Below are 21,329 nucleotides of genomic sequence, written 5' to 3' on the forward strand. Positions count from 1 at the left end.
AGTAACAACTAGATTAGCATAAAATTATGATTTTGGCCATGATTATAAAGAGAACGTTTATAAGGCAACTGAACTTGTACATAATATGGAGTGTCTACAACATGCTAGGCTGTTTTGAGTGCTTAACATTGTATTTAGTTATTTATTTCTCACAAAAACCTTACGGGGGGAAATAGAATTATCTCTACTTCAAAAATTGTGAAAATTGAAAAACTAGGAAATGAACCCAAGTCGTTCTGCTCTAAAAATTCTGTGTTTAATTAGCAGATGCAAACTGTTATATATAGAATGGATAAACAGCAAGGTCCTACTGTATAGCACAGGGAACTATATTCAGTATCCTGTAATAAACCATAATGGAAAAGAATATGAAAAAGAATACATATATATATGTGTATATATATATATATATATACACATATATATATGTATAACTGAATCACTTTGCTGTACACCTGAAACTAACACAACATTGTAAATCAACTATACTTGTTTAAATATTTATAAGTATTTTATTATATTGCAATAAGTTTAAAAAAATTTTTAAATGGGCAAAATATTTTCTGTGTTTAACTAGGCTATTTTAATTCGCCATTGTTTATGAGATTTATTATTATTTTTATTGTTGTTATTACATGACCGCATAATAGCATCTTCTAATGAGAACTCATAAATCTTTATCCTGTTGTTTTGTCTGTAAACCGGGAACTTCCTTTCCACCAAAGGCACAGACTCTCCAAGAGGACCCCTAAGTATCTTGGGAAATTGATGCTTTTATGCCTGAGCAACCTCTACTCCATCTACAAAACCGATGAATAATTTGCAATCAACATTTTCCATTACTCATCTTAAATAATCAGGGACTCATATTTGAGATCGTTTTCCCTAAAAAACGTCCAATTGCACCTCCCAGGTGACTTCTGTGCGCAGACTCTCCCCCGCAGCTTTCTCGCCCACGAAACTACACTTCCCAGCGGTCTGTTCGTTCATCTGCGCGAACTCTTCTTTCCCGGAGCATCGGGTGGCATCCTGGCAAAGCTAAGGGCGATTTGCAGGGCGCTGTGGCTGGGAGAAGTAAAGGGCGGACAGGCGAGGCCCTCCCGCGCTCGCGCGTCCCCGAAATGGCCCGGAGGCAGGACGAGCAGAGAGGGGGAGCGCCCCTGATGGCGGAAGGCAAGTCGGACGCGGAGGTTAAGCTCATTCTGTACCACTGGACGCATTCTTTCAGCTCTCAAAAGGTAAAGGCCTCCGCCGGGCGGGCGGTGCGGATCGGGTTTCAGCACCGGGACAGCTCCCTCTGGGTGTTGCCCGGGTAGGCCGGCCCACTTAGAAACAGGCCTCCGACGCCCTAACCCCGGCGGGCGCTCCCTGAGGGGCGGGGGTGCGCCTTGTAGGGGAGCAGGGAGCATCAGTCTGAGGTGCAATGCACTACCAGTCGTGAAATGCAACAAAAAAGCATCGCTTTCGGTATTTGGGCGGGAGGCCTTGTCTCCGGGGCCGTGGAGAGCGAGGCAGAGGGAAGCGCCTTCCTGCAACCACATCGTCTAGGGTTCCTTCTTTTACTCTTGGTCGCATTCACTCTCTTCAACAGGCCTAGCCTATCTGTTTCAGGTCCTTATTACGGGAAGGACACATCGTAAGGTTTAGGACACCGAGAAAGTAGTAGTGATGAAGAGGGTGACTGTGGACTGAATATAGCCAGAATCCTTTTCATTACTTAATTAGCTTTTCTCACTTACAAGCGGAAGACGCTAGAATATATCTCACTTGTTAATTCCAGGAACAGGAATAGTTGAAAAGAATCTTGAAAATATTAATAACTCAGGGAAGCACAAAAGAACTGCTTGATGGTATCCAGGGATGTCATTTAATTAAAAGCCTCCACGCGTTGTGGTAACCAGTGTGAACTCTTCCAGGTGCGCTTGGTAATTGCTGAAAAGGCATTGAAGTGCGAGGAACATGATGTAAGTCTGCCCCTGAGTGAGCACAATGAGCCCTGGTTTATGCGTTTGAACTCAACTGGAGAAGTGCCCGTCCTTATCCACGGGGAAAACATTATTTGTGAGGCCACTCAGATCATTGATTATCTTGAACAGACTTTCCTGGATGGTAATGTTAAGGCTATTTGTGATTTCTTGGATTTACTTTCAACACAAATATATGTCTTTCTTCCTTCCCTCCCTTCCTTTCCCCCTTCCTTCCTTCCCTCCTTCCTATTTCCTCCCTTCCTCCCCTCTTTTTGGTTTCATGATGGTGGTTTAGTGCCAACAACCTTTTCCATTTCCATAAGCACACAAATATAAAATGGGTCAATAAAATAAATTTTGTATAAGCCATTGTAACTCCATGGAAAAGATTTCACGTAAACTACCAATTTTAATGTCGGAACTTTCCTTTTAAATTCACTTGCAAAAAACCCTGCAGGTGTATGGTTTGTGGTGGTGATTTATTAGCCTTGAAGTCAAATTCATAATATTGATTTTAAATGAACAGTATGAAAATCAGTTTCATTTAGTCTACTAAATGGTTCTACCTTAAAAATAATAAGAGGGAAAAAGAGGAATAAATCTTAGGCAAGGGAGATTAGAATGTTGGTATACTTGGAGATCTTTGCTCTTGTTACATCTGTATGGTTTGAATTTTTATATCTTTTGTGAGGAATTATAGGGCTCAAATTTGTACAGTGATTTTAAGTACTAATCATTTATTGACAGCCTGTTTTGTGTCAGACATTTTATAGTTTCTGTTCTAGTCAGTCTTCAAAAAAAGCAACCTGAGATAGGCATGGTAGACTAATTATTCCCCTTTTGTACATGAGGAAGGAGAAACAGAGTGGTTGCCTAAGGTAACATAGCTATTATGGCAGATTAGGGCTGGAACGCAGGCCTTTCAAATCCAAACCTTCCTATTACATGGACCATCTCTCATAGTCATTGCCACTTACACATTGTCTTGCTTCTTCCTAATAACAAGCCTTTGAGGTAAACTGTAGCTTCAATATTTGCCCAGGATTACACAGCTGATCACCGACAGAACTGAGAGCAGAACAGAGGGCTCTTAGCTATCAGCTAAGTACTCTTCTGAAAAAGAAGTTGCACGACGAGATCCAGTTACTCTTCATCTGCCACCAGTTATGTTGATGTTAATTGGGCAAGATAAAACCAGAATATAACCCCAAATTATTGGAAGCTGAGAAAGGAAATTATAAGGCCCCAAGAAGTCTGAGGTACTTAGAAGAAAGATAGGTTTAGGACCTAAATGGGGGCTGGGCGGAGTTTACCCCAGGGAATTAGATTAGCAGTGGGCTTCCCTTATTCTTAACCCAAGTGTTTAGTTCCCTAAGGTTTTGATTGGAGGTGGCCACTGATCTAAACTGCTTTTCCATCCATCATTACTTGCTATTCCTTATAAGTCTAAATGCTGGGGACTGAACAGGAAATGGGGGCTAATTGATTTAAGACAATTTTTCTCAATCTTGAGCTTTTTGGAAATGGACAAGTCTGTTGAATAATAATTTGTATTTCTTGGGAGAAGTGATTATAATAATGTGAATAAGACAAAATAATTGCATACGAATTCTACTTCAAATCATCAAAAACTTTCAAAGGATATAGCAAATGAAAATGTTTAAATCTTTTGTTAGCATCCCTTGAACTACTACCATTCTCCTCCTCTTTGTGACATTATCTCTCCTGTTAGATATTCAGTAATATACAGTATTACTTTACAGTATAGTAATGTTAATGATTATTAGGCTTCATCAAATTTTTTTTAGGCTTTTTCTTTTTCTTTGACTATATAATAGCAAAACTGAAATGCATTCGGAGTCCTACTCAAGGTGAATACTGACCTTTTCTTACTACTATTTATTGAATCAGAGGAGAAGGTACTGTGGGCTAAACATTAAGAGGAAAATATGGAAACTAAGGACTTTAATTCTGGTTGTACCAATAGAATAAGTAGACAATCGAGAATTCTAGCTCTTAATCTGAAGCTATCGCAAACTGGTTGCATATCCTTGGTGACTTGACGTTTCTGTTTGTCCTCTTGGATTAGGTGATATAATTTTATCAGTTGCAGAGATAAAGCAAGTCCAATCAACTCTTATTTCACTCTTTGCCATTTCCCAAGGAGAATAGTCATTCAACTGGAAAGAGTAAAGGAAGATTAAGATTAAGGGAACTAAAACCCATGGTAGCTATGAAGACAGTAAGAAAACAGTTATATAAATGCAGGCGTCTAGTCTCCAGATGAAGTTTGTGTCAAAGTGTTAAAATAAAAAACAAACATGTAAGCATTATCACAATGATCATTTAGATAATTTGTATTTATCATTAAGAACTCATGGAGATTAGGAAAAGGGCCAGACAAGAGAGAGACAAATGTTATCCCAATTGTTAACCAGAGGGGAGGCTGAATTCTAATCCCTGCTACTTAACACGTATTCCATGGGCCAGCAGCACTGGTATCATCTTTGAGCTTGTTAGAAATGCAGAATTCTAGACTCTACTGCAAGTCTCTTGAATCAGAATCTGCATTTTAACAAGATTCCCAGGTGATTCATATATACATAAAAGTTTGAGAAGCACTACTACAAATTACTGTGCATTAAATAATTGCTTAAGCTTTAAGCAGCGCTATAAATTACTGTCTTCAAGTGTGGCAGAGTTCTAGAATGTGTTGTCAAAAAATTGTAAAGTATATATTTTTTGAGTACCTCGATGAAAAGGAAACAGCTTAAATTTTACATTACTGGAGAATGTCTTTAACACTTTAAAAAGTGAATCTATTAGGTGCTGGGCATAGTTCTACATACAGTGTATCTTGATTTAAGCAGAGCATTTGAGGTTAAGTCATATGATACCCCTGTGGAATGAAGGAGCATATATGGCTAGATGAAAGTAATGCACATTTTCCGATGAATAAACCACCATAATGAAGAATATTCATTTATGAATTTCTTATACCGTGTTGCTTGTTTAGCTATATTCTCTCATTTCACTTATCCTATGATAATTTTATCACACTTTAATTATTTCAATTACTTGTAGACCACTGTAAGCACCGCGAGGTCAGAGACAGTGCCTGTTTCATTAACAGCTGTATTCCCAGTGCCTGGTATGGTGACTGTTCTTTAATGGGAGCTAATAAATACTTTTGAATGATTAAAATGAATGAGTTATTGAAAACAGATGTCAGCCTGGACAGGGATCCCTACTGGTGTTCTTTTAGGCTTCTATTCTCTGACTGAGTCTAACAATTCTATAAATGATTTGAATAAAGACATCAAAGAAACACTATTATACTTGCAGATGTGTGAGCTGTGATAGTTAAAATGATGACTAGCTTATGAAATGCTTCTCATGGACAATAAAGTGGAACAATAACTAAGATAAAGTTTAACAAGGCTAAAAGTAGTATATGAATTTTGTTTTAAAAAATCAGCTGCATTAATGAAGGACGAGAGACCTGGCCTGCTAATAAGTTACCAACAAAAGCCAACAATGAAATAAAAGACTAGTGTGATTTCAAGTTGTTTCAAAAGTATAGATTCTGTCTAGAACATGGCAAATTGTGACCTGCTATATTTGAACTGGTTGGAACATGCAGCATGTTGACCAATTATGGATGGAACTTTGAGGAAAGGTGACAAATTAGAATGATAATGAGTGAATGGATTTCATGAGGTGTATAGTTGCCCATGGTTATATAAGAGACTTTAATTAAGTGTATCCATTCATCTAAAGAGCAGAGTGTAGTCAACTGGCATCTCCTTTGCTCTTATTTGCTATCCTTTATTAGTCTATCAACTGGGGATTGTACTAAAAATGATGGCTTGCTGACCTGTACACCTTTCTCAACCTTTCTGTATAATCAGTATTTACTTATTTACATCCTTTTGGTATATCATAATCTCTTTTAGTGAACTGTAACTTGGCCACCAAATAATAAAAAAAAGTGAGCATGTAATCTCCAAATTATCTGGAAAATTAAAAATGTAAATTGCTAGGAATCTGGCATCCCAATTAAATTCAGATTTTTAGAAGTAAAAAAAAAAAAAGAGAGAGCATGAAATAACTACAAAATACTAGAATATATACTGTTTATTACTGCCAATCAGTGGTAACCTGGAATCAAGGATGTCATATGGTGAATATTGAATTTTGGTAATTTAGTATGTTTTATAACAGTTCTCTGAAGACTATGCCCCATGTCTTATGTCTAGATATATCATTTTAAGTATTCTTAGGAAAAGAATTTGGTTTGGAAATAATCCAAGTATTCTGGTATATATTAAAGTATCACATACTACGTCTGATTAGGAAATATAAATTTATTTTATAAATATAGTTTTATCAATATATATTGAAAATCAACTCAGATTTTAAAGATAATATTCATTCTGAAATTACTGTTATATTAAAAATATAGTTATTTATGTAAGGAATTTTCAATTATTGTTAAGGTCATAGAATAAATAATTTTATATCTGTTACTAAAAGGGTCTCATATATAGTTGAGTAACATTATACACTTTTCCGCACATCTACTGAAATTGCAGGTTAGCACAAAGGATTGTAACTGAGTGCAGAGAAAATATGGTATATGGTAAGGAAAAGAAAATGAGTCTTTAAAACTCATGATTATGCCAATAAACATGGTTTTAAAAAGTAATTAAAAAAAACTTTCTCTGATTTGTTCAATTTTAGTGAACAGGATGGGGTGTTAAAATTACAGAGGTCCTGGTTCTATATTATGTGTATACAATAATTGGAACAAACTATCTGATCAAGGAATTTTGCCCCCCAATTATGAATGTTCCTATAAAAGTTTTAAATATACTACCAATTAAAAAGTAGTTAAACATTTAAGGTATAAAATGTATTGACTATCTTGCTACAAATTTGGCTGTGTCTCAGAAAATTCTGGATGTGTGTAATGAACTTGTGTAATTTGACATCGTGTTTTTTCTCATCTGTGTTTAGATTTGATCTTCCTAGCTCTGAAGTTATGGCAGCCTTGAATTGTAGTCAGTTTGTAACCATATCTTTTGCTTCAGGTCATAATTTAATTGTTTACCATTATTATCTTTTTAATAGCCTGGTGTATGACTAGTTGAAGGGTACAATTTTGTTCAGCTACATGCTGCATATTATCTTACGTACCAATGTCATCACTACGTGATCTAAGTAAAATAAAAAATCAGCAAAGGGATAGAGATAGAAATGAAGTCTAATCTATTCTCATTGAAGGAAGACCTGACAATTATTCAAATAGACCTAGGGGGTATCTTTCTAGAAAACAGTCATAATAATGCCTCCTTTATCTGCCATCACTGGGGAGTGTAGGAAATCAAAGCAGCCAATTTAGGAAAATAATTAAAATGTATGCCTTTAAGCCCCTAGATTCTTTTTAGTTTTTGCTCTTGGGGAAACTGAATGTAATTTTTTTAATGGCTCAGGGCCATTGTTATTCTACCCAACAGTACAGGGACTTGAGAATATATGGAGCTGTTGGTCCCCATTAAATGGTTACAGAATGCTTTTATTGTTTCTTTCTGATTTAGAATTTTGTTCTTTTATTTTCTCTCTTTGTTGTTTATCACATCTTTCTGCTTTATGTCCATCTGCCTGTTTCTAATTTGCTGCCTAAATTTAGGTGCAGTACAAGACCTACCTTTGTCCCTACTCAGTTCTACAACGTCAGGTCTTATGCCAATGTACTTATTTATTCTTCCAGCTTAGTCACTGATCCTGGCTTCCACTACTGCAACCTTCCACCCCAATGAAGAGTTCCCAGAATTATTCTTATTGCCTGTTTCTCAAACCCTGTAACCCTTCTATTGCTTTCTCACTCCTGATTGAGGTAGAATACCAAGAAAAGATTTTCTCTTTTTAGTATCGTAACAAAAATGCTTTATGGAAGGACTGGAAAATAAATGAGAATGAGAGGGAAGATTTTCTGTATAATTCAAAGGAAATTCCCCGTTGTCTTTTGAAAAACTCTCTTTCCAGAGGCACTGGACACTTTTGTGTGCTGGTGGCACATTGGATGTGTGATACTGGACAGGGTGTCCTTGAAGAGAGAAAGTGAGCTTGGAAAAGAACATGGGTTCAGTGGGTATCTGATGCTCTGCCTGACAAAGTGTTTTAGGAGATAGTTATATAGTAATGGAGCACTGAGTAGAAGATTACTTTCGTGCATTCAAATCTTTGGATTCAGACTTGGCCAGATGGACCTTCGCCAGAAAGCAATTGGATGTTGTTTTTCCTGCTTTTATTCTCTTTCCCAGGAAGGAAGTCGTATGCTCTTCTGAAGACAAACCCCCGGCCTGGCACAAGAAAGCAGCCAGAGCCAGTAGCTATAGATTTACCCACTTGAGAGGCATTTTAAAATGTCGTATCATTTATGGTTATTAACCTGTGGTTCTTGGACCCCCCAGAACAGTGGTTCTTAAACATTTTGGTTTCAAGGCCCCTTTGTCTTAAAAGTTAAGAAAGACATTTGAGAGCTTTTGTTTATGTGTTCTATCAATATCCATCAAACTAAAAATTAAAATTGAGAATAGTTTAAAATACAAGAATATACAACCCCACATTCCATTAATGCCAGAGTGATGGAGTTATCACATGTTGTATAGGCTCTGGAAAATACCGTCATACACTCAAGAGAGAATAAGAGTGAAAAAGCAATTAACATCTTAGTATTACTATAAAAATAGCTTTGACTTGTAGACCCCCTGAGAGTGTCTTCAGGAAGCCCAGGGGTTTTTAGACCATACTTTGAGAACTTTTACCGCTAGTGGTCTGTGAATAGAATTCAGGACATTTGATATCTTAGACGGGAAAAAATTACATCTTTATTTTTCACTAATTTCGAACAGAAATTTATCATTTCCTTTCATTTCCAATGTAGGCATAATCCAAAGCAATATCAGGAGTGCCTGTGACTTTGTTCGTATGTTCATGTGACTGATGTGTTCGTGGCATATCAAGTTATTGCAGATATCTTAAAATATCACTTATGCCCATCACTACTTTGAAATTATGGTAGTTATTAGAACTGCTGCTAGCTTTTGTTAGTGTATTAATAAAAAGACACCCATATTAGTATTTTATAATTTAAAATTACTTTGATAGTTTATTTTAATATAATCAATTTCCTTTGCAATCCTATGTCTTGTATTTTATGCATTTAAGAACATTATTTTGAGAAGAGGTCAGTGGCACACAAAAGGTTGAGAACCCTTTAGAATTTCAAGGACCTTAGAAGCCCTCCAGTCTGTTATCCTCATGGGAATGTTTACCATGCATTGGTTGGGCAGCAAGGAAGTGTGCTCTAGTTGGGCAAGTTCACGGTTGACGAGCAGAATGTAGCTGACCCTTCATTCTTGGTCATTCTAATGCAGACTTCAGAACTGGACTCTCAGCAGGGAATTAGACATTTGCCCACTGGTTTGAGGAGTAATCCATGTTCTTTTTTCTTAGAGAGTCAGAAATAGCCTGTTGGCTTAAAATCTTGTACTACTTGGTCTGGCGTTATGAGATCTTGCCCGAAATCTTACTCTCCAACCAACTCTGAATTGTCAATGCTTATGAATGAGTGTGCAATGCTCAAAAGGATTCCAAATTAAATAAATAACTCAAACTAAACGAATAAGTGAATAAGCAAAAAATAAATGAATAGAGTTGAGGTCATTCTTTTCACCTGTTAGATTAATAAGCTTGTTGGCATTTTTTTTTTAGGGGAAGTTTGAGAGTCAGAAGTGGGAATAGATTCTGTAGGGACTTAGCCCTGACCTTTGGATCACATGGTTCATTTTTATTCTTCTTGAATAGTCTCTGAGAAGTAAACCCTTTGAAGAGGTTACAATGATGTAATAAAACAGAGCACTGCATTAGGAGTTAATGACTTTGGTTCTTGGTCTGCCTCTAATTAGCTGTGGGATCTTGGGAGAATGTCTCAGCCTATATATCTCAGTGTCCTCATTAATTGCTACAGAGCTTCTGCAGCTCAAATATTCTATAATAACTAGCAATTTGGGAATATATTAATTCATTAATTGAAATTTATTCAACACCTACTATGAGCCAAACATTATATTGGGCACTGGGATTCAACAAAGAACAATACATGGTCCCTGCCCTTAAGGAGTCTATAGTTTAGAGTTTAACCAGCAAATGAAGATTTATGTAGAGCCCACTTTCCAGAGATAAAATATGAGAAATTGCTGGTGAATTCCACGAAGATTGTCAATTCCCATTCACATAGCGTCAATGGGATCACTCTTGGTATTAACTGGAACCTGGGAATGTGTGGTCCCTGATCATCTTTCCATAATGAGCCTTCATTCACTTAACCAACATTTACCAAGGGCCTAAAATGTATGAGACACTATGCTACACTCCGGATCATACGTTCCTTGCCCTGAAGGGGTTTATGGGGCAAAAAGATACAAACAACTAATTAAGGTGATAAGGGCTATAATGGAGTATGTACAGAGTATTTTGCATGTACAGAGGAAGGCAACTTGACTTAGTCAGATGTTGGTAGTTGTGGAAGTTTGGCAAAATTTCGGCAGGGGAGTTGGCATAAAAAACTAGACCTGGAGAGTAGTGATTTGCAAGGTGGAGAAGTGTGATCGTGGTTTGGGAATCTGGTCTGGTACCTCAGTCCAATTCAAATTTTGAATGTCTGGGCTGGAGAGATATCATCCTTTAAATCCCTTCATATAATACTGAAAATGTTAATGTGGAGGGGCTGGAGTTTTTTGTTTCTTGCTTTTGGATGTAACATCTTGTTTGTAACTTTTCCTTCAATGTTTGTGTATGTGTTTGTGTGTGTATTTTAGAAAAAACACCCAGGTTAATGCCTGATAAAGGAAGCATGTATTACCCACGGGTACAACATTATCGAGAACTGCTTGACTCCCTGCCCATGGATGCCTATACACACGGCTGCATTTTACATCCTGAGCTAACTGTGGACTCCATGATCCCAGCTTATGCAACAACAAGGATTCGCAGTATGTAAAGATCTTAAAGACCTGGAATTCTGTCTCAAGTTTCTTTTAATTCATTTCTGAGACCTAGCACACCTCAGGAAGACTTGGGGGCAGGGTTGTTGAGTTTGCTTCATGGACGTGCATGTTATATATCGATCCACGCACCAGTCAGATGAATCTGTGCTTCAGCTGTTCAGCTGGACATTTATTGTCTACAGGACCTGATTTTCCAGCTCTTGGCCTTGAGGGCCAAGCTTAAATAAAACTCAGAAGAGTGGCCTGTGGAAAAGTAGAGAACATAACATGTTCTCATGGACAAATGGACTAGGAAATAAGGAAAGCTGGGATCTGCTGGGAGTTATGGGTGACTGAGTTCACATTTCTGGTTCTTAATTTTTGTTTCATTATGTGAAGAGCTGGGCTACAGGCTGTGTAGCCATTACTCTTCCTCTGAGTTTAGTGATCGGAGATTCACTGAGGTTGAGCTGTGACCTCCAGCTCTCTCCTTCCTCCTGCCCTGAGGATAGGGAAGGGTCAGTGCCTGGGATACAAAGATACAAACAATTAATTAAGGTGAGGAGGTGTGCTCCATGGCCCAGGGGATTGGAAAGGGAAGGGGCTGTGATCAAACTGGGGGTTTTGACCAGGAACACTCACACCCAGAGCTTCAATTCCAGAAAGCGCGTTCTTTCTGTTGCATCATACCTCGCCTTTACAGTTCTCTTACTGAGCTACTTTACTTTCTTTTCCACCCCCTCCTCCTTACTCCTCTCCTCTTACCTTCCCTGCCCTGCTCTCCCTCCCTGCATTTTTCTCCTCCCTCTTCCAACTTCTCACCTTCCTCTTGTTCCTCCTCCTTCTCCTCAGAAATACTCATTATATGATTTGAAACAAGTATTCTGACTATATTTCCCTAGAGTAAATATTTCTCTAAATAAGGCTTTTCCCTTCCCTTTCCATAGAAATTTATTACAGAAAACTTGGAAGGTATTGAAAGGTAGAACTACCCTGCTCAAGCACTTATGATGTGCTGGGCTTTGCATTCAATGCCTTTCCACGGTGCCTCCCGTTTCATTCTCAGCCTGTGCGGCAGATACTCTGAGAGCTCCATTTTATTTTATTATTTATTTATTTACCCAGATTCTATTTTTATTTCCTGGGAATTGTTAATGGGCTTTGCCATGACAAGGTTCTACCGGTCTTTCACTTTAGCAGCTCCCACCTACTGAGATAAGCGGCAGGGTCCTTTGATGCAGAGGGACAATGTAGAGGTAGAAACCCCCTTTTAAGAGGATAATGAAAGGATCAAGATGGGTGTTTAGTTTTCTTCTTTTCCTGATTCATTCTTCTTAGTAATATAATAGCTGAAAGGTCACCCTTATAGTTCAGGAAAGTCAGAATGTTACAAGTGAGAGAGGATATTAAGAAAAAGAGTAGAGAGTCACTAGGAAGAATAGAACAACTGGTTGCTCCAGTGTGTGTGTGTTTGTGTGTGTGTGTGTGTGTGTGTGTGTGTGTGTGTGAGAGAGAGAGAGACAACGTGTGAGCATAGGGGGTCTCATGCATTGCACTTTTTTTTTTTAACAGAGTGCAGTATTTATTTATGTAGACTTTGTCTGTAGTGTGTTTTTTTTTTTAACAGCTTTATTGGAGTATAATTGCTTTACAATGGTGTGTTAGTTTCCGCTATATAACAAAGTGAATCAGCTATACATATACATATATCCCCATATCTCCTCCTTGCGTCTCCCTCCCACCCTTCCTATCCTACCCCTCTAGGTGGTCACAAAGCACCGGATAGCTCCATTTTAAAAGTGAGGAAACTGAGGCACACAGAGTCTGAGTCAGAGGAAGAGCATGACCCCAGGGCTTATGCTCTTACCATTGAGTTTCCCTGCTTTTCTTTGTTTCTTTTATGGAAGGGAGGAAATAATTTTCTGTTTCAAAAATGATTTTGTTATCAGGCCAAATTGGTAACACAGAGTCTGAACTGAAAAAACTTGCCGAAGAAAACCCAGATTTACAAGAGGCGTACATTGCAAAACAGAAGCGACTTCAGGTAAGTAAACCGGGCTGTCCTCAACTGACATCCGCCGTTCGTATTAAATGTTCTACTTTTTGTACAGTATCACTATTTTTTAGAACATATTCTATGAACTGTCGCAAGTCACCAGAACACATGTTACCTTTGGCTTAGGCTCTGCTTTTAGAAAGAATTTTCCTTTATTAGATTTGATATTCAGACCTAACGACAATTGCTTAAAAAGCAGTCATTGCTCATGCTGGTTGCCAAGGAAACTTATAAAATGTAAAAGCAAGTTAATAAAATATTGTAGGAATCTGTCATTTCAGGTATTTTTCCACTTTGAGGCAGATAGACCTCCATCTATGACTTTTTTATACCAATAAAGTTACAGGCGAGTTTATTTATTTTTTTAATATATATACCCCACATGCCTTTCAGTTTTTTTCCTTTGTACCTTTTGATCCCCTTCACCCATTTCTCCAACCCCTCACCCCACTGCCTCTGGCAACCACCAGTCTGTTCTCTGCATCTATGAGCTTGGTTATTTGTTTGTTTGTTTTTAGATTCCACCAATAAGAGAGATCATATGGGATTTGTCTTTCTCTCCTTGACTTATTTCACTTAGCGTAATGCCCTCAAGGTCCATCCACATTGTTGCAAATGGCAAAATTTCAGTCTTTTAATAGCTGAAAAATATTCCATTCTATATACACCAATCACAATTTTTTAATCCCTTCATCTATTGATGAACACTTTGGTTGTTTCCATGTTTTGGCTATTGTAAATAATATTGCAATGAACGTAGGAGTGCAGATATCTTTTGAGTTAGTGTTTTTGTTTTTCTTTGGCTAAATACCCAGAAGTAGAATTGCTGGATTATATGTTAGTTCTATTTTTAATTTTTTGAGGAACCTCCATACTATTTTCCATGGTGGCTGCACCAATTTACATTCCTACCAGCAGAACACAAGTGTTCCCCATTCTCCACATCCTTGTCAACACTTGTGATTTCTTGACTTTTTGATAATAGCCATTCTAACAGGGGTGAGGTGATATCTTACTGTGGTTTTGATTTGTTTTCCCTGATGATTTACAATGTTGAGCATCTTTTCATGTACCTATTGGCCACTGTATGTCTTCTTTGGAAAAATGTCTATCCAGATCTTCTGCCCATTTTTAAATTGGATTGTTTGTTTGTTTGCTATTGAGTTATATGAGCTCTTTATAGATTTTGAATATTAGCCCAGATATATGATTTTTAAGTATTTGCTCCCACTTAGTAGGTTGCCTTTCCGTTTTGTCGATGGGTTCCTTTACTGTGCAGAAAGAAGCTTTTTAGTTTAATGTAGTCACACGTTTATTTTTGCTTTTGTTGCTTTTGCTTCTGGTGTCAGATTAAAAAAAATCATTGCCAAGACCAAGTCAGTGAGCTTACCGCCTGTGTTTTCTTCTAGGAGTTTTATGGTTTCGGGTCTTACTTTCAAGTCTTAAATCCATTTTGAGTTAATCCATTTTGATGTGTCTGCCTCCTGAGGAACAGGTCTTTGCTTCATCATTTAGAGTCAGCCTTTTTCTTTCTGCTGATTCTTTCCTCCAACAAACTGTGTAAAGCTTCTCCCATGTTGAAAATCTAGCAAACGTCAGCACTCCCAATCCTGCCTCTACTTCCCAGCCTCCTTTATCCTACATGAGCTAAATAAGTGAGCTTCTCAAGAGAAACGTCTGCACACACAACACTCCTTACTCTCTACATGCTCTTTTTTTTTTTTTTTTTTGTGGTACGCGGGCTCACGGGCCCAGCCGCTCCGCGGCATGTGGGATCTTCCCAGACCGGGGCACAAACCCGTGTCCCCTACATCGGCAGGTGGACTCTCAACCACTGCGCCACCAGGGAAGCCCTCTACCTGCTCTTTAACTCACTGCATTCAGATTCCTCTTGCATCTCTGAGCCCTCAGTTATTCATTTGTTGAAGGCTGCCGACGTTCCATTCTGGAGTTGGGCACGAGAGGAGTCTCTTTGTGCCCCTCACATTCTTTGCCCTCTCTGATCATTTGGTTCCACAGGAGTTGCCAGTGAACAGTGGGTCTGACCCCTGGGATATTTTCACAGCCAGGGCATTTTCTGTCAGGTTTGCTTTTGCTTTAACAAAGTTATTCTATTTCTTCTCATTGTCGAGAATAAACAGCCTTCAACTCTGTAAGAGTTTGTATCTGCTCTGCTCTACGCTGATTACTTTTACAGGCATAAATAACCTATAAGTTATTTTTGTTAATTAGTCGAAGCTCCTTGACCACGACAATGTCAAATATTTGAAGAAAATTCTTGATGAATTGGAGAAAGTCTTGGATCAGGTTGAAACTGAGTTGCAAAGAAGAAATGAAGAAACCCCAGGTAGGTTCTCATTTGTGTCCTTTTTCTCTTTTTCTGGACATCAGGAGTATTTATGGGAACGTTCTTAGGTTTCACCAAAAACATTCTGTAATCTGTTTTTAATTGTTAGTACTCGTGGGCAGTTTAAATTATGATAGCAACAATACTAGGTGTCAAATTCAGCAAAACCCAGGTGTCTAATGGTAACTCTGCGTCTATGTGAAATATGACTGGTGAAGAATTTTTCTGCACAATTGAAGTTATGCTTCGTAGATTCCTACCTGGCCTGTTTCACAAATTTTAATTAAAGTAGTTAGTTTGGTTGAATAACCTGAGTACCTGCTTGAACGCTCCCTCTAGTTTTTCCCTTAGGCAGGGAGAAAAACTGCAAATTGAAGTAAAGTATAACATGGAAGCAGCCTGTGCATATGTGCAGGCTGCCTGGTGAGCGTCCACTGGCTGCACCTGTAACCTGGCTTCACGATGAAGCCCAGGTGCAGACATACGGACCATTTGCACTATTCTGATTGACAACAAAGTTAAAGACCATTATACCTGAAACTTGCTTCACAATAGGGACTTTCTAAATAAGTCACTAAAAGCGGCAACTACTGAGTGACACATGGATTTTCCTTAAGTACACCTGTCATTTTCTTAACCCAGAAGGAAATATCTGTTAACTCCTTTGGCTTGGAAGCTCTCCACTCCTCAAAATGATAGACAGGCTTTGAGCTCAAGTGGCTCTAGTGGCACCTACGGACCCAGGTGCCTGACAGATGGCAAACAAGTCTCCCTTAGCTTGGGATACATTTGCATGGACTTTTTTTTTTTTTAAAGCATAGAATTACTTGCTGAGTATTGTCAAGAAAATGTACCATGGCCTTCATCTTTTGCTACCCTCACCCTTGCCGTCAAGACTAAGACCAAAGATGCCAACCAAAGTCTATTTGTACCGTGCTTGCCCCTTATCCTCCATGTCCCTTTCTCTAATTAGAAGAGGGCCGCCAGCCATGGCTCTGCGGGGAATCCTTCACCTTGGCTGACATCTCGCTTGCTGTTACACTGCATCGACTGAAGTTCCTGGGGTTTGCAAGGAGAAACTGGGGAAATGGAAAGCGACCGAACTTGGAAACCTATTACGAGCGTGTCTTGAAGAGAAAAACATTTAACAAGGTTTTAGGACATGTCAACAATATATTAATCTCTGCGGTGTTGCCAACCGCATTCCGGGTGGCCAAGAAAAGGGCCCCAAAAGTTCTTGGCACCATCCTTGTGGTTGGTTTTCTTGCAGGAATGGGATATTTTGCTTTTATGCTTTTCAGAAAGAGACTTGGCAGCATGATATTAGTGCTCAGACCCAGACCAAATTATTTCTAGGCTTTTGGGGATCTGGTGGCGGCAACTCATCTAGCCATTCAACTAGACCCTTCTCCACTCTTCCAGGCCCAGTGAAGAATGACCCTGGGCAGCTAGTAAAACGCATAATTTCCTTTACTCTTTGGCTCGTTTATGCAGGGAGAGGAGGCAATGAAGATGGTTTTGTGGGCTGGTAACTTTGAGAGGACTTATTTGCAACCCTGAACTAATTCCTCCTTAAAACATGTGCAAAGTCAAGATATGTGAATGCTGACAGGTAGAGAATAGACCTTTCGCTCAAAATGTCAGTTCAAGTTCTGGGTGATTTTGGGGGAGAAGTTTATTATTATGAGAAGACAGTAATAATAACCTATGATTGCCCATAACTCTTCATCTGAGACTATCTGGGTGTGTTGAGTGTTGAATAGTTAGCAGTATTTTCTCCTGGAATTCAGAAATCATCTTTGTTACTCAACACAGGAGTTCAGATAGCAGCAGGGCACAGCAGTGCTTCCTACTCTCACTGTTAGCTTTAGGCAGAAATAAGGGAGGCAAAGGGACAAAGAAGGGGGAAAAGGGAGAATGAAGTCTATATAATGATGACAATAGAATGCAACTTCCAGGTGCCTCCGATGCCACTCATGGCTGCCTGTCCCCTTAGTAAACATTATATTTGACTACTTGTGCTACAGCCCATGCCTCCTCCTGTAACTGAGGACCTTGGAAAAAGAGGACTGGGGAGTTACTGCAGAGAGTTGGCTGGAGAAAACCCTGGGCTTTACACTTATAGCACCTAATCTGACCTTAGTGTTAATTTTAAATGCACATAAATCACAGTCACTAATTTATTAAAATTAACTGATTACCTACTTGGGCATGAGATGCCTACTGGAACATGTCTGACTAGCATTTACATGAAACTCTGAAATTTCCTCATGGTTCCCCAATTCGAAGGTGCCTGTGAGATATCACTCCTGTGGACTGTTGTGAACAGTCACTGGGAGTCTTTGTCTCTCCAGCCCTTTTGTGCCCACAGGTGGCATTTAGGTGAATGTCCCAGGTAACTGCTAGCATGGCACGTGGCTGGGGAGTGGGTATTTCGTTGATCTGGGAGTGTTAAATAGGCTCGTTCTGCATTTAGGGAGGCTGGTGTGTTAATGCAAAAACTGTTGTCTAAACCTTGCATCTATTTATCGTCATCAACAAAGCCTTAAAAGGTTACAGGGAAGGAGAAAATCTAGTCTTGATCCTTGGCAATTAATTTAGGGGAGATGAAATAAGTCGATAGATAGTGATTCCACCTATATTCCTTCATTTCCACCTATATTCACTTCATTCATTCCTTCATGGGTACATTAGGGGGTGCCTCAGTCCATCTGGAAGGGAAAAACCCTGTGTGTCCCATGAACAATAATGGAACTGCAAGATACAGTTTGTGCTCAGGAAGAATCTTTCCTGGTGACAGGAAGGTAGAGTTTCTCTGGAGTTGGCCAGAAAGGTGTGGGGAGCAGTGTTAGGTGTGACAGGAAGCATGTATGGGGAATGGTGAGCTAAGGTTCCAGCGAACAGCAGAAGCTTGCTTGGACTTGCTTGGACTGCCTCAGATGGGCTGTGCAGATGGCCAAAGAATGTACCTACCAACTTTTTCTTTACCAGGAAACAGTCATACCTACTAAACAATGACTTTTTGATGGTAAAATGATTCTATAATTCATGAATCAGTTGTGTTAGAAAATATTGTTGAACTGGATACTCTCTGTTTCCAAAAAATTAACAACATCTCCAGTGTAAACTCAATCCAATAATAATGAACAGAGTGGCAGCTTTTATAATGTCTTGATTTTGAACCTCAGTGCATTGTTGTATAGAGTGTCTGAATTTGTTTCTGGGACATTCCAAACCATGTATTCATAAAAGAGCCACAAAACTGATTATTCAGTAGGTCAGAGTGTTTCAGAGTTCTTTATGTCATCCTTTTATGAACAAGAACTCAGACATGAAGAAATTGAAATTGGATTTTTACAAAAATCTACAAAGGAGGATATTTACCTATATAAGGGTTGTTGATTAAGAATAAAGATTCGAAGTCCAATGCTGGCTTTTCATTAAATTTGTATTATTACTGATCAAGAGAAAATCTACTAAAAGTATTTATGATTTTCAGATACAGTTTCATTGGAAATAGGCTTTTGTCGCTATTAAAGGTGATGCATTTGTGGCAATTTCACTTGTTTCATGGATACCCTTGAGTTTATACTTTTAAGATATTTGTTTAGGGGTAAAATGACCACTAGGTGTCGCTGTTCATCCAGCACTCTGAGATTGGGCTTTCTTTAGGTTCAGCAAGTCTTCTGAAATGTTACAAGTGAAGATAAACATTAATGACCTTAGTTTCTGAAATGAGGGCATCTTCATCAGATCATTCATCTGTAAAGAGCTTGAGGCATATGTAGTATTGACGTCTAATGCTTGGAAGGGATAACTGTACCACACAATGTCAAGCTAAAGTGCTGAACATACACTATTAGCAAAATAGGCACATTTATGTATTTTCTCTTTCATGATCATTCGTGGACTGGCCAATGTGCTCCTCAATTTCCAAAATTTGTATAAATTAGAAAAATGCCTGAGGTACTAAATTTATGTTGGCTATTTATGTCTAAACACAAATACTATTTTATTGTTATTGCTGTTACATGCCTTTTGGATCTAATTTCCTTAACTGCAGATAGTTGTAAATTGCTTGCTTGATTTTTAGTAATTATTGATATTGACACCAGAGTTGTAGACTTTTTGGTATTGTTGAATGTAATCGATCAAGATACTATTCTGCCTGTAAGATCAATGAAATTAATTGGAAAATAAATATGTGTCCTGAAAGTACTAATTTTGTAATCTTTTTTGATAAATCAGATTATGTTTTCCATTTAATGTCAAAGCATAATGTTGTAATTAAGGTAAAATAAGCAGAAGTTAGGTGTTCAAAATATTTAGCTATAGGATGTCATATTTTCCTTGTAACATAAAAGTTACTGACTCTTGATTTATTTAAATACACATAATTTTATGGTTAAACTGAATGGTGGCTTAAAGAATACCATATCGATCCTGATCATTAAAGGGGTTCTTTTGCAGCCAGCCACTTAACAGGGTATATAGCATGAAAATGGTCAACACAAGAGTTTTTTTTTTTTTTTCAAAATAGTTTTGTTACATGTTCACTGGGTTTCAAATACTACTCTTTTTATGATATTTATGTATATTTTTGATATAGCTAATTCTTTTCCTTTTACCGAGTCATGGATTATGAATATTCAAATTACTATCCATATTTCTAGCCTTGGTGAGCTTAGCCATTATTCTAATCATCAAAGAGAAATTGAGTACTACTTCTGTTTTACATTGAACAAAGCCAACTAAATGAGAATCGAATTGATCTCATTTTCCCTAAGTCTGCAAACAAAAGGCAACAATTTTGAATACCATGGAACGTGATGTGCATGTACCACTCTATAGTCTGCTCAGAAAGAAAAAAGCACTATGGTAATGACAGAAGAGTCAAATTAATACTGTGAATAACAGTATTTAGACATAGTCTTCATATTGTTTATGCCAAATATTTGGCCCATTTATATTGTTGTTCTCTACTTAGTCATACCAGAATGTCTTGGTTTTCTAATTTTCCAGAACACCTGTGTTTTACTAAGTAGGGTAGTAGATTCCAAGCCAAGTGAAGAAGTATAATTTCTAGAGTGGAGATAATAGTTTTAATTGTGTATTACATTATGAAAATGAAGAGAGGAAAAGAGAAGGCGAACTCACGTTATGGGTTAGAAATGCAGTACATTGATGAAAACAATATACTTTATTACTTGTGCCTGAGTTGAGCCCTGGATTTTGTCCTAGGAAGAAGATTGACATGTGTGTCATGAGGCAGTGGGGTAGAGCAGGCTGTGAGGTGCAAGGCGACACCACCATGTGGAGTTGGAGACAACTCATGCTTATTATGGGCCTTAATATACTCTGATTCAAGTAGGGTGCATATCTCATCCATAGTACCTTGTCATAAAACTCCTTTGGGGAATAAAAATAAATGAAATTGAGTTATTTGTAGTGAGGCGGATGGATCGAGAGACTGTCATACAGAATGAAGTTAAGTCAGAGAAAAACAAATACCGTATGCTAACACATATATATGGAATCTAAAAAAAAATGGTTCTGAAGAACTAGGGGCAGGACAGGAATAAAGACGCAGACATAGAGAATGGACTTGAGGACACGGGGAGAGGGAAGGGTATGCTGGGACGAAGTGAGAGAGTGGCATGGACTTATATATACTACCAAATGTAAAATAGATAGCTAATGGGAAGCAGCCACAGCACAGGGAGATCAGCTCGGTGCTTTGTGACCACCTAGAGGGGTGGGATAGGGAGTGTGGAAGGGAGACGCAAGAGGGAGGGGATATGGGGATATATGTAGACGTATAGCTGATTCACTTTGTTATACAGCAGAAACTGCAGAAACTAACACACCATTGTAAAGCAATTATATTCCAATAAAGATGTTAAAAA

General features: G+C 38.3%; 1 protein-coding gene across 2 annotated transcripts; it reads left to right on the forward strand.

Annotated features, from left to right (window-relative positions):
- The first annotated feature begins 1,031 nt into the window (after positions 1–1,031).
- On the forward strand, positions 1,032–19,635 carry GDAP1 (ganglioside induced differentiation associated protein 1). Of its 2 annotated transcripts, none has more exons than XM_004331047.4 (6): positions 1,032–1,238; positions 1,917–2,109; positions 10,853–11,026; positions 12,970–13,064; positions 15,309–15,423; positions 16,397–19,635. In XM_004331047.4, exons 1-6 carry the CDS (start codon positions 1,122–1,124, stop codon positions 16,777–16,779), a joined length of 1,077 nt encoding a protein of 358 aa, XP_004331095.1. In that variant the 5' UTR covers positions 1,032–1,121; the 3' UTR covers positions 16,780–19,635. The 2 variants fall into 2 exon arrangements, with proteins under 2 accessions (XP_004331095.1, XP_073650633.1); XM_073794532.1 differs by having other exon boundaries at positions 1,151–1,238; positions 1,917–1,964.
- The last annotated feature ends 1,694 nt before the right edge of the window (positions 19,636–21,329 follow it).

This window comes from Tursiops truncatus, chromosome 17, assembly GCF_011762595.2.
Source record: "Tursiops truncatus isolate mTurTru1 chromosome 17, mTurTru1.mat.Y, whole genome shotgun sequence".
Taxonomy (NCBI): domain Eukaryota; kingdom Metazoa; phylum Chordata; class Mammalia; order Artiodactyla; family Delphinidae; genus Tursiops; species Tursiops truncatus.